The sequence below is a fragment of the Corvus cornix genome, chromosome 10, assembly GCF_000738735.6.
Source record: "Corvus cornix cornix isolate S_Up_H32 chromosome 10, ASM73873v5, whole genome shotgun sequence".
Taxonomy (NCBI): Eukaryota; Metazoa; Chordata; class Aves; order Passeriformes; family Corvidae; genus Corvus; species Corvus cornix.
The window spans coordinates 4,500,863-4,514,177 of record NC_046340.1 but is presented as its reverse complement, the minus strand read 5'-3'; the positions used below and the strand labels follow the sequence as shown (position 1 = coordinate 4,514,177).

Sequence of the window (13,315 nt, the reverse complement as noted above, 5' to 3'; positions counted from 1 at the left end):
TTCATGCCCACCACTAAACATGCCCCAGGCATCTCCCTGGCAGTGCCACGTGTCTGTAAATGCCCCTCTCAGTGCTCCTGGTCCCATGGGAAGTGCTGGTGTTGGAGTGCTGGTGTCCAGCAGTCATTTACAGCACATGAGGGCTCCCATGCCAGGCTCTGTCTCCCACAAGCTTCTTTCAGCCTCGTTGCTTGCAGGGAGCTTGAATTTCTGTCTGCCTTGAGAAGTGGTTTGTTTTTCAAAACTCTATTAAAGGAGCTATTATTCAAAATCCGCTTTTACTTTGGAAGGGGATTGCTTTCCGTCTCTCCTTTTATCTCCAAACATGTCAAATCAGCAAAAGCATAGAGTGAAAAACATGCACCCAAGAAGTTATATTTAGAAACTGGTTAGTCCATATTTAACATTCCTGTCAGTGTTTAGCCTGTTTTGCATGTCTGGACTGGTGTTAAATTAAATTAAATACATGCAAGCATGACATTTATTATTCTAGAGCTCAGCACAGGAATAACAAAACTGCCTATCTAATTTCACCAGCACAAATCCTGGAGATGTGGCTTCAAATAGGATGTTCTTGTGATTATCTGAAATTCTTCCTGTATTTCAATAAATCAAGGAGAGGTCAGCTCTGGGGAAAACTGAAAAATAACAGCTTAAAAACAATTCCATAAGGAGAAGCTGTGCTCCTTTACAGACTCACTCAAGGCTCCAGCACTGAGTATCCTGATGTGGAGCCATGCCACTGCAGTGGCTTTTTTCATGCATGTGAATAAGGGAAGCAAAGCTGCTGGTTTTTGGATGGATTGGGTCTGGTTTTGGCCACACACCTGATGAGGCTCACTGGCTGCAGGCCAACAACATGGGCATGGATAAGCCCAGGACTTTGTAGGGAGACAATAGCAAGAGTGGGTGAGGGGCAAATCTAGGGTCCCTTGCAGCCCCTCATTTCTGAGATGAGCATGCAGCTCTTTGGCAATCACCACTCCCTTCGTTAACAGAGAGTGTTTTTCACAAGATCAGATTATTTTGAAGGCAGAGGTGCCAAGGCAGAAGGCACATGCTGTGGCATGAACCCTGTCCCACAACACATCAGTTTCAGAGCAAGGCGGAGCACTCACCCTTCCCAAATCCCAGTGTTACCCCCAAACTGCACTGCTTCTAGCTTCAGAAGAGGGAGTGAATGGTGTTTGCTTACCTTTTTTGTACACTCAAAGCATCATGTTTTGGTGAAAAATAATATTGTTTCAGTGTTCAAAATCCTCCCCTTGACTTGGCACCTCTGCTTAAGCATAAAGTGCTTTGCAGCAATAGCCAGGCTTCAGGCTTGCCATTTGTTTCTACTTAAGGATTTGAATGATTCCATGGAAATTAAATACATGCAAGTGTAGCATTCCTTAAAGTTCAGTGTTTACTTAAAGAGTTTATTACTTATTTTTACTGGAATAATACAGAATGGAGTCAGTAAGATGAACCTTTTCCCTACTGACTTTTCGCTGCAAAAACCTGCGGAAGGAAAGCGGTAATAGGAATACGTTTGAATGAAATTACAACAAAGAGATGGTTTGCTTTCTAGAGATCCCCACTGCCTGGATTTCCCCCTTTTCTGGTCAGGCCAGGGAAAGTTTTCTGTGCTTTTAACCCCTCCATGGAGGAGGGTGTGTGTGGAAGATGTTATGAGTTAACTTGGCTTGGCAAAGGGAGGTGTGGCATGGGGTAGATGGAAGATCCCAGTGACTCCGACTGCACCAGGGCAGGAGGAAGCCTTGGGAGCAAATTGGAGATGTGAGGGTAGATCTAAAAGGAAGAGGTTTGAGAGGACAGGGAGTGGGAGGTTTTACAGCCCACTTGGTGAGGGGCTGTGACTGTCCCAAGCCACAATTCCTGCGAGGCTTTCTGCCCACTCTGCTCCTTGCTCACATCAACAGCCACGGTGTTAGCAGGATCTGACTGCTGTTCACCTGGGGGTAGTGCTGTAGGGTCTGGGCAGCTCCCAGTGTCTTACTACAGGAAATGCTGTGCTAACCTTGGTGATTAGGCTTCTCAGTAGCTGCATCATCAGGTTTTTTTTGCATCGGATGTTCATACACAGCCATTTGTAATCCAAAGTACGCAGTTCCTTTCCAAGGTAGGAAATGCGTTTTGTCTAACAGACTGTTGGTTTAACTCCCTGGTTAAATGAAGCAACCTAAGACCGAAAATCCCACTTCCTTTGTTGCAAATATCTCACCAAGACCTTGGGCGTCACCTGTGCTCCGGCCTTCCCTCCTCTGAGGTGTCAGCCAACAGTTTGTGCTGACTTGGTTTCTCCTTTCATTACCACACCAACCCCACCACGGGAAGCCCACGGGAGACCAGCAGCACTGGCAGGGTAATCCTGAAAGTGGATCTGGTTCCTTTAGGGAAAGCCACGTACCTGCACATGGGCGAGGTGGTCGACGGCGTCGACATGCGGGCGGAAGTGGGGCTGCTGAGCCGCAACATCGTGGTGATGGGTGAGATGGAGCAGCAGTGCTACGAGTACAGCAGCAAGCTGTGCTCCTTCTTTGATTTCGACACCTTTGGGGGACACATCAAGGTAAGGCCAAAGCCCTTTGCTTGCCCCTTCCTCCTTCCAGCCACACCTTCACATACCGAGGAAGCCAAGACGTAGGGAGGGAAAAATTCCTCATCAGCCATTGAGCAAACAACCTCTCCCCACAGAACAGCAGACCCATGCCCCTGCTGCTGCCTGTCCTTTGGCTTTGAAGTGCTTGTCATGCCCCTGCAGACATTGCTCAGCCAATAAGGCTGGTGATCAACACACCTGAGACACAGTCTCCACATCCCAGTCCCAGTTTTCCCTAGATTTTGGTGGTGCTTCGCCCAGGAAGTTTGATTTGAACCCAGCTGGCTGAAACACGTGGAAAACAATAAATATAAATTGCTCTCCTTCTAAAATTAAGTTAAATGTATCTATGGCAGCAGTGGAGAAATCAAAGAGCGACTCTGGTCTCCTCAGCCACCATGCCCCTCTCTCCCTTACCCTGCAGCCACACACTCCCCTCCACACAGTAAATCTTTCCAGCAGATACAGTGCAACCCTTCCTCTGCCTGTGTTCCCTCTCCTTGCCCTCGACAGACTTTTGTGTTTCTTCACTGACGTTCTTTTGTTCTCCAGATTGGTCTTGATTTTAAGGCCACCCACATTGAAGGTCTAGAACTGAAATACATGGGCCAGCAGACAATGGGGCATTACCCAATTCATTTCCATATGGCTGGAGATGTGGATGAGAAAGGAGGCTACAACCCTCCAACGTATGTGAAGGATACCTCCATCCACAACACCTTCTCCCGCTGCGTCACTGTCCATGGATCCAATGGTTTACTGGTAAGAAGTCCCAGTGCCTGCCTTAGAGATAAAGGCAGCAGCAAAAAATCTTCCTCATAGCATGAATACAGCTTAACTTTTGCAGAATTATGTGTTTTATTGTTAAAACCAATGCCTGACTCTTCCCACCCTGCATGTACATGGAGTATCTCAACCTGCCAGGGTGGCACTGGGGGCTGTGTGTGACTCGGAGCAGACAGAGCATTTGCCTGGGTACTGCAGTGTCTGCAGACCAGCCCATCTCTAATGAGTGGTTGGATCTTTCTATAGACACAGAGCTTGCTATTTAAAGAGGATAATCAGAAGCTTTAAGTGTGCCTCATCTTTCCTGTAATGAAGGTTTGGGTTTGCAATGCCAGTCATAACATTAAGCACTCACAGAGCTGTGATTTGCTAGAGCTGCTCTCCATAACAAGAAATCCTTTAGGATAAATCTCTAGAATGACTGATGATTACCAGACAAGTTACAGCACACCAGAGATGTCAAGAACATGTTCAGAATCTCCCCATATCTAGGGATGCCTTTGTTTTTGGGGTAGGGATTCTGGACCTGTTGTTTGTGAACAGAGAAGGACTTGTGGGTGATGTGATGGTTAGAGGCTGTCTTGGGCATAGAGATCACAAAATTATAGCAGTTTTCTATTCTTGGAGAAGTAAGGAGTGGGGTCAGCAGAACAGCTGCCCTAGGTTTCCAGAGGGCAGACTTTGGCCTGTTTGGGAGCCTGGTTGACAGAGTCCCTTGGGAGGCAGTTCCTGAAGGGCAGAAGAGTCCAGGGGGACTGGATGATCTTCAAGAAGGAAATCTCAAAGGTGTGGGATTTCTCTAGGCAAAGGACTCTCACTCATTCAGTGAAGTGGCAGTGTATTCCAAAAGGAAAAAAGTGTATCCAAGCTCTGAAGAGGAGAATTTGTACTGTCAAGAGCCCTGCTACTATATATAAGAGTTTTAAGTGGAAACACATCATTGGCAGTTGTAACCTGGATGGTCACTGTGCATTAGGAGTTCATACCTCCAGAAGTGCCAGTGTTGAAAGGGAGAGTCCCAGGCATAATTAAAATGCACAGAAGTTGAACAAAAGGCACTAAAATTGCAGTTCCAGAAGCAGAGCAGCTTTTATCTGCTATTTATGAATCTGAGGTTTTGGGTTTGACCTCTGTCCTTCTAAGTTTATGACAAGACCTTGAAAACCTACCAAATGAACATGGCTTCTGAGTTAAAGAGACATTCTACTGTACAAATTATATAAATCACTCAGGGTCATGTGGCATCTGCCCAATCTGCAGCTGCCAGTACAGGGGCTTAGTACACAATCAACGTGCAGGGTGGCAGGGCAGCATTGCAGGTTTCATTTGTCCCACTGTGATGGGCTGGCACCAGTGGCACCGTGAGCACATCCTCTGGCTGCACAGAGGCTGCACAGCTGCTGAGGAGCTGCAGCTGCTTCTGGATCTAATGTGAGATCTTCATTCCCTGTTGCCAAACCAAATAACCCAGAGCCTGGCATTTTTCTTATCAGTCGGATGGATGGGTTCATGCAGAGAACTTGGAAATAGTTTTGTCTCTCGTGCTTTCTCTGGGCAACAGCTGTGCCATGGGGGATCCTTGGCACAGGAATCCCTTGTGTTCAAGATTTTCCAGCCAAGATGGCATGGTGAAATTTAGACAGGCTGATGTAGCTGATGAAAGCAACTTGATTCTCTTGCTGTTATTAACAACCACAATTCCCTAAATGACCATACTTTGCCTCCATGACGAAGCACTCAAGAGAAATCTTGTAATTTAGGACATTAGTTAGCCAATATAATCCCTGTTGATTTTAGTTTATCAAAATGTGTGAATATAAAGTTCTATTTATACTTGTTTTGTTCTTTTTTTTTAACCTCATCATTATTGCTGATGGCTGAAAACAAAGCCCCAGTGACTTAAAGAAATCTGATCAAGTTTGTTCAGTTGCATCACAGGAAACATGCTCCAAACATTGCATCACTTAGGTGTTGTTTCATGGCTCTGATACACATCTGCAGTCAGCAGCTCCATGCCTTGATTCAGCAGGTGATCCCACCACAATCTCCTCATCTGCTTTCTGACCCTAATTTCCTTCCGTTTGTCTTCCTTCTCTGGATACGTTCACAGACACCCACATGGGTCTCTGATGACTCCAGTAGTTATTATAAACATTTCCCAGCTGCCTATTATCTTTTTACTTGGGCAGCATCACCTGTTCCTACATGCAAGAACACCATTTGTGCAAACAGAGGTGAGCTCTGTCTTTCCCCAGGTAGCATTCATTCCCTCTGACATCACCTGGATCTGAAGTGTACTTAGCTGAGGGAAATTTGCCTTAATGGTGTGCACAAATCAACTTTGAGAATAGCCATAAAAATTCTAGCTGGACTATTAAACCTCAAAATTGCACAGCATTAAGGATGTCCTTAACATTCAGCTGTTGATTTCAGAGTTGCTTCTTGCACCAGTGTTGTAGAGTACCTGTGCAAATGTTTTAGTAAATGGGAGAGGGGCATCAGTTGTTTTTTACTGCCATTAAAGCAGGCTGGTAATTCACATACAGGCTCTCCTGCTTGCTTTGCTGTCACTTTTCTCATATCACTTCAGGGATAATCATAGATGGTGAAAAGTCTAGGAGAAAAGAGTATCCAGTTGTTTCTGATGACAGGTATTTTTCTGTGGCTCTGCAGAGTCTGTTAGAGGTAGCTGTCTCAACATTAGCTCACCTCATTGGTGGGTTATTCTGTTCTTGTCTGTAAATTCATATTAGCTGAAACAAATCTGTAGAAATTAGTTTCTCACCACAAATATTGTTTTAAAGTGCAATAGTTACCCAATGTTTTCTGTACTATATTGGCCAAAAAACCACCTAGTCACACCACTGCAATCCCAGGGATTAAACTTTGCTCTGATTCCCACTCTCTCCTTTGGATCCCAGTGTGCAAGCTAAAATAGAAACAGCCACTGGGGAAGGAAATTAAATGGGGGTCAGTAAATAGTCTGGCAGGATCCAGGGGAGACCTGCACTTCATGGAATAAGAGGTTGTGCTGTCTAACAGCTTCAGTGCTATCTGCTTTTACTAATCCAGCTATACTTCACAGCAGTTGTTTTGCCAGGAAGGGCATTATCTGGCTCTAAATTACTCATGGTTAATGTAAGATTATGGACTATTAGCAAGGTTTTAATCAAAGAAAAAATTAAATGCGTTAGAAAAGTGATTTTGGAACAAGCATCTCATTTGCTATCCAAGCATTTCAGTAGTGGGCTTGTGCATGAAAACACACACAGGAAACAAGTTCAGAGGTGACTGACAGATGGCTTATGGGGAAATAATTAATCAAAGAGAGGGTGATAAATGCCTTAGGGACCAGATTCCTGGCTGATTTCTCCTCGTTGTTCTGTGGGTTTTCAAGGATGAGTTAGGGGAACAATGGGTGTTTGCTGGCTCTGAGCCTCTCTGCCAGTGCACAGGCCTCTCTCACCCTGCTGCTGTCCTCTCTCACTGTTCTGGGAGATGGGATCCCCTGGGATGGCACTCCCCTGCTTTTTCCCAGCTGAGTCTGGTCACTGCAGGTTTCCATGTGCCTGTCCTGGAGCAGGGCTGTGCTGGCTGGAAAGATAAATGGCCAGAGTGGCTAACATTTCTCTGGGGAAACTGCTTCCATCATCTAAATGTCCCAACACCATTGCTTGTGTGTCTTTTTGGTATTACTGTCCTGTGAGAGAAAGCTAATAGGATTTGGCAGCAGTTTCTGTGGAATTCTGACATCTCTGTGGTTAAAAGACTTCCTCTACCTGTTGGAAACCTTCTTCTGAAAGTTGCTCCCTCTCCTGAAATGTTCTGTCCTGTAAACCTTTATCAGAACAAGGCTGGGATAGTTCATACTTCCAAGGGGGGACAGTTTAGTACACGTGTTTTACTCTAAATTAAGAAGCCTAAACCTGCAAAATCTATCATTTTATTAGACCAGGGAAGTCAGCAGTAAATTTCAGTGAGGTAGCTTAAAGGAATGCATTTTGCAGGTCGTTTTAGCAGTGTTTAATTTACTGTGATGAGTTGTGCTCAGAGATTTGAGTGTTTACACTGGAGCACGGATGCTACGTAAGAGAAGCCTGTGTGGTTGTAAGCTGGGAATAGATTTGGCAAGCAAAGTGTTTTTTTCTCATGTGAAAACATATTTGTAATCATTTCAACACTAATCCTGGGATTTTATTTGAAATTGGTGCCCCTTGCCTTGGGAATGAGGCATTGAGGTGACAAAGATGCTTCAAGCACTTGAATGCCCAGGTGTCTCAGTGACAGTGAGAAGAGCAGGTCTTCTGTCCAGGTCAGTAGAGTCCTTTGTGCCCAGACAATTCCTGTTTCATCAGAAGCATTTAGAAGAACACATCAGTGGCAGGTTAACCTTCACTAGGGATGTTTCCTGAGTCCAAGGTGATTGATGGATGATGGCTGATAGGAGCAGCAAGGAAAGAGCCCAGGAGATCCAGACCTTCAATGGAGGCCCGAAATAATTTTCCATATCCCAGATACATCCACTGACAACTGACTTTCTGGACATACTTGCTGTGTGTCTAAGGGCTGTTGCTTCCCACCCAGCCGTATTTTTAGGCTTCAAACTCACATTCCTGGTCTCAGATCTTCCAGTGGTGTGAGGGGTGTGGTTGTGTCCAACCAGCAGTGTCCCAATGTTAACAACATCCAAACCAAAACCAGAGCAGCATTGATTAGCACCAGCTGATTTGTCTCAGGGTCACGTAAAGCTTCTGTCAACAACTTGAAAAAAAAGATCAGGTCAAACCTAAAACAAGCCAGCCTGTCTGGAAAACAACTTTCTGCCTCTCTGATAGCCTGGAAAAATATTTTTTCATCTCAGCTGCATTTTTGAGTTGCATTTTATGTAGCTGCTCATGTAACTCCACATGAAGATGAATGAGCCCAGATGTGATTTGAACATCTAATTCCTCTCTTCATCCCCCACCCTGTGTTTTTTTCCAGCCTCCTGCTAAGAAAGTCTCTGATTTCACAGGCAAACAAAAGAATGGAATGAGCATTTCCTAGGTGATGACAAATTCTAATTAAGTGTTAGAGTTATTGCTTAGACTATAAGCTCTTAAGGGCTGAGAGGGATCTTGCTCTTGGCTTTGGTTATAGACCCTGAGTTCAAAAGGGTACTGAGGCTCCTATGTGCCATCGCTGCAAAGCTTGTTCTAATTATGCAGTGGCTGAAGCACAAAACCTGAGCACTGACCTTTGTTGTGTGCATGCAGGTGAAGGACGTGGTGGGGTACGATGCTCTGGGCCATTGCTTTTTTACGGAGGATGGACCAGAAGAGCGCAACACGTTTGACCACTGCCTTGGGCTGCTGGTTAAACCCAGCACTCTGCTCCCCTCCGACCGCGACAGCAGGATGTGCAAGCTGATCACAGAGGGAGCTTACCCGGGGTACATCCCTAAGCCCAGGCAGGACTGCAGGTGAGTGGGAGCCTTCCTTTTCTCTTCCTTCTCCTTGCAGCACTTAGCCATAACAGACACCATTCTGTGTATGTGATTATGTAGTCGTCTGTAGGGGTCTGGGCTGTTTGCCCCAAAGCTGGGGGAGCAGTTTCCTTGGGGTCTTTATCCCTGTGCTGTTCAGATGCCTACGGACCTAGGGTGTACTTTAAATTTTTTGCATAAAGTCCACTGAGGTGGTTCCCACCCAAAATATTGGAAACCTTTCTTTCAAAGTGTGCAGCCCTGCCTTGTGCCTCGTGGAGTCTTGAACCCAGTGGCTCAGCAAAAAGTCGCTGAGTTCAGAATGGGCTGTGTTCTTACATTCGTGCTCATTTCAGCTGGCAGCTGATTTTGAAAAGATTTCAGTATCATCCATTTTGTCCTCAGAATAAACTGCAGTTTTGTTCAACCAAAGGTATTTTTAACTCTTTAGTTTGGCAAGGGAAAGAGAGGGATTCATGCAAGGCTGTTTTTCACATCTGTATTATAAAATACACCTAATGTCCCCATTCTTAAAATAAGGGTTAATCAGCCATTGTGCTCATTTTCCACTGATAATTCATTTAATAGTCATAGGGACATGTTTTGTGTGTCATTTTGAAGACTGTTACATGAATGAGTGTTTTCTGATGGAAAGGTGTTTTGGTACTCTGATCTACCCTGTCTTCCTTTATAAAAGAATTCAAGGTCTGATCAGAAAAACAGCTTGTTTTGCACTGGGCTCGTCCAGCCTGGAAGTGCACGGGTACACCAACACTAGTGCCAGTGCAGGGACAGGGGATGAGCACCAGCTGTGGCTCCATCAGCTTGGGAGAGACAGGCAGGGAGTTGCTGCTAGGAATGAAAACAATAGGATTGTGCCAAATGACACCATAACCTGCCCAATCCATGTGGCTCTGAGGAATGGGATTAGGCTGGAAGACAGGTCACTGTGGAGATACACTGTCCTTGCCCTTGCCTACGCAGCAGGAGGTGGTCTATAAATAATCCAAATTTGTTTATTTCTAGGCCAGTCCCACGCCCAAGATAGAAAAATTTTGCTGTTTTCATGATAAAGTCAGACAAACGGAAATGCATCAGCAAAATCTGTTGGCCTAAAGCCGCTGTGAAGTCCCTCATGGCAAGATTAAAATAAGGGTCCCATAGGTTCATATGCTGCAGAAGGGCATATCTCACCCAGCAAATTTAGGGGTCAGTCTGCTGGCTGAGTGCTGCTTGCTTCCCTTGCCTGTTGGTTAATGAATGCTGTATGTCACAGGATGGACAGTGATGGATTGATCTGTCCTCCTTGATGGGAATCTTTCAATTAAGAGTCTTTTATGTGCATTAGACAAATGAAATGCTTTTGTCCCAAAAGAAATGTGCAGGAGGGTGGGAGCAAATAAAGTTAATGAATCACAGCAGCTCTTGGGAAAGGCACTGGGGTACACTTGGAAAGCCCTTAAGAGGCAATTCATTGGGTCCCTTGATTAAACAAGTCTCTAATGAACCTGAGGGCTTATGTGGGGGCAAAGTTCTTTTCTGTGACTTGTGCAACAACATATTTACCTTATCATAAAACATGACTGACATCTGACAGCTTCATAGCAGGCTTGGAATTGCAGTCGAAATTCCTCATTTAATACTTGGTGTTTTAAAAGATAAGGCCATATTCTCTGTCAAACCACAGAGGACACAAGGTATGAGAAAATAAAGAAAAAACCCATTCCTTTTGCCCCTAGGCAGGACCCCTTATCTGGGGAGGTATCGGCCCTGCCCGTGCTGGGGCAGTTGATGGGTGACTCTGGTGTGTGCTCAGAAGTGTCATTTTCACGTTATTCTTTGTTTTCCTGACCTGCAGTGCCGTATCCACCTTCTGGATAGCCAACCCACACAACAACCTTATAAACTGTGCAGCTGCTGGATCTGAAGTGAGTGCACAAGTTTCTTATTTGGTAACAGCTCAGGCCAGCGACAGCCCTGCAAGGCTGAGGGAGGCTCTCGCTGGGATAAAACCTGCTTTTGTGACACAGATATCTTTGAAGCTTCTTGATCGAGACATGCATTAATGTGGCTGGTGCCACCAATAAAAATAATGTTTTCCCTTTCACTCCACACTTCTTGTCACTTGCCATTTCTAGAGCTGGATTTAACAAAATTTCACAGTGTGCAGCCTGAATAAATTAAATAAATGTGACTGTGGAGACACAGAGAAGCCTTTGGCAATGGTATTGTTGATTGCAGTACAATAATGGTGCTCTGAAATTTCAGGCAGCCCTAATGCTAATTCCACAGGCATTTTTGGTCACATCAGGAGCCCTTATTGTCCTGACAAGACATAAAAACAAGATAACCAAGCCTAAACCAGAGAGATGTGGTCTTTCCAAAGCTTCCAAATCTCGAGTACCTAGATTAGGACTCCTTGATAAATCTTTAGGTAACTAAATAAAAATTATTTGATTTTTAAGTTTCAAAAGTCTCACTTATGCTTCAATATGGATGCCAAAACTTAACCTAAGGCACCCTGAAGATCAGAAGGGTGAATGTCAGTGTTCATGTGCATTAAACTCTTTGCTGCAGAGCGTTACATGGGTCAAGGGCTGTGATTTCCCCTGAAATCTTCTGGCTTACACCTTGTGGCTTTGCTGAGCTCTCCTGGGGCTAGCGCAGACCAGCGAAGTCTCAGATGTCCCTTCTCTCTCTCAGGAAACAGGCTTTTGGTTTGTCCTGCACCACGTGCCGACAGGCCCCTCGGCAGGCATGTATTCCCCCGGCTACTCCGAGCACATGCCGATGGGGAGGTTCTCCAACAACCGCGCGCATTCCAACTACCGGGTGAGTCTGCGCGCAACGGGAACGCTGCCCTCGGAACAAACACCCTCCCCTCGCTCCAGCTCCCGGGGCCTGCAAGCTGTCAGTGCCTGTGCCTTCTGTTTCACTCAGAGCTCCTGCACGCTTGTTTGGGTGTGCAGATAAGGCAGCTCGCAGGCTGGCGCGGGAGCGCTCGGAGCCCACCAGCACCGGCTCCGTTTTGCCTCTTGGGCATCCAGAGCGGCTCTCCCCTCTGCTCAGGCTGCTTCCCTGCCTCTGTGCTCCCAAAATACTGCCTCCAGGAGCATCTGTTGGCAGCTTGTCTAATTATACACCTGCCCTGCCAACGCTGGCAATTAACTGAACAGCTTCTAGAGGGATAAATACGGCCGCTGTGTCTAATCGCCTTCTCTGCGTATTTGCTCCCTTGGCGTGCCATGGTGTGGGGCTGTGTGTTGCTCAGGGCTTTAGACTGCAGCAGAGGGTTCATGTGTATGGGAATACATGCAATTATGAGAAAAGTGCAGCTTTTGAAATGTGCCACAATTTTGGGGGGTATATGCAGGTCTGGATAGTCCTGGCAGCCCTCTGTTTCAGATGCTATTAACAGAAGCTGTTCTTAGCATCATGTGAGTGACTTTGGCTTAGAACAATTGGAGCTAGAGTCTGGAGATGGAAAGAGCTGTAAAATTTATAAATATACTGAGATAATTGCATTTGTTTCCCTTTAGGCTGGAATGATCATCGATAATGGCGTTAAAACCACCCCAGCCTCTGCCAAGGACAAAAGACCTATCCTGACGCTGATTTCTGGGAGGTAAAGTGTTTTGCATGGCTTGGTTTGGAAAAGACTTCTCTAAAACACTGACTGAAAGCTATGATATTGCCCCAAGGAAGCTCACAAGAATCATTGCAATGCCTTTGGGGTGGCTCTTTTTGAGGAAAGGTCTTCACTTAGATACATTTTGCCATTTCTAACTTCATCTCTCCATTCTCCTTTATAAGGGACCCTCAACACCCACACCCCTCTGGAGTCATGCTTGTTCTTTAGCTCTGAGCTGAGCTGGTGTGGATGTTACATCTGCTCTAGGGTGTTCCATTGACTTTTGAATTTTTTAGATAAGCAAGAAAATTCACTGCCTGGTCAGCAGTCCCTCTGGGCAGAACCTGCTGCAAGAGTTTCTTAGGAATAAGAAATTAATATTTCTTGGGAATGCTATTGCTTTTGTTCATTCTTTTAGAACCCACTTGAACAGGAAGGGCTTATGGCATAGGCTCACACTTTGATTTCAGATTTCGGTCTAGTTCCAGGTCTGACCCTGCAATAATATTCACAATTAAACATGCAGAGCAATCCTTCCTTTCTGCACAGCCCCTGTGTGGTGTAATGGAGTAATTTAGAAATACTGGAAACCTCTCTATAGACTGTATCATATCAGCAGACCTACTGCTGGTGGCTGGTGGTCTGGTGGCTTCTGAGAATTCCCACTCTTTTCCCCAGAGCTGGCCCCAGAGGAGGCTGATGAAAGGACTGCACTTGCACCCTTCTATCTCATTAGAGGTTGAGTCTGGCTCTTAACTTAGTTACCAACCCCCAGACATGTAAAAGGACTTAAATATTCTCAAATTTCATAGTTTTCTTTCCTGACAGA

At 45.5% G+C, this 13,315-nt stretch overlaps 1 protein-coding gene across 2 annotated transcripts in view; it reads left to right on the top strand.

Annotated features, from left to right (window-relative positions):
• LOC104683951 (cell migration inducing hyaluronidase 1) overlaps positions 1–13,315 on the top strand; it is a 104,951-nt gene that overhangs the window by 74,543 nt on the left and 17,093 nt on the right. For both annotated transcript variants that reach the window (XM_039557345.1, XM_019280889.3), the window contains 6 exons: positions 2,400–2,575; positions 3,158–3,367; positions 8,647–8,852; positions 10,714–10,783; positions 11,559–11,687; positions 12,395–12,480. In XM_039557345.1, coding sequence (XP_039413279.1) covers positions 2,400–2,575; positions 3,158–3,367; positions 8,647–8,852; positions 10,714–10,783; positions 11,559–11,687; positions 12,395–12,480 — 877 coding nt within the window. The remainder of the gene's footprint in view (positions 1–2,399; positions 2,576–3,157; positions 3,368–8,646; positions 8,853–10,713; positions 10,784–11,558; positions 11,688–12,394; positions 12,481–13,315) is intronic.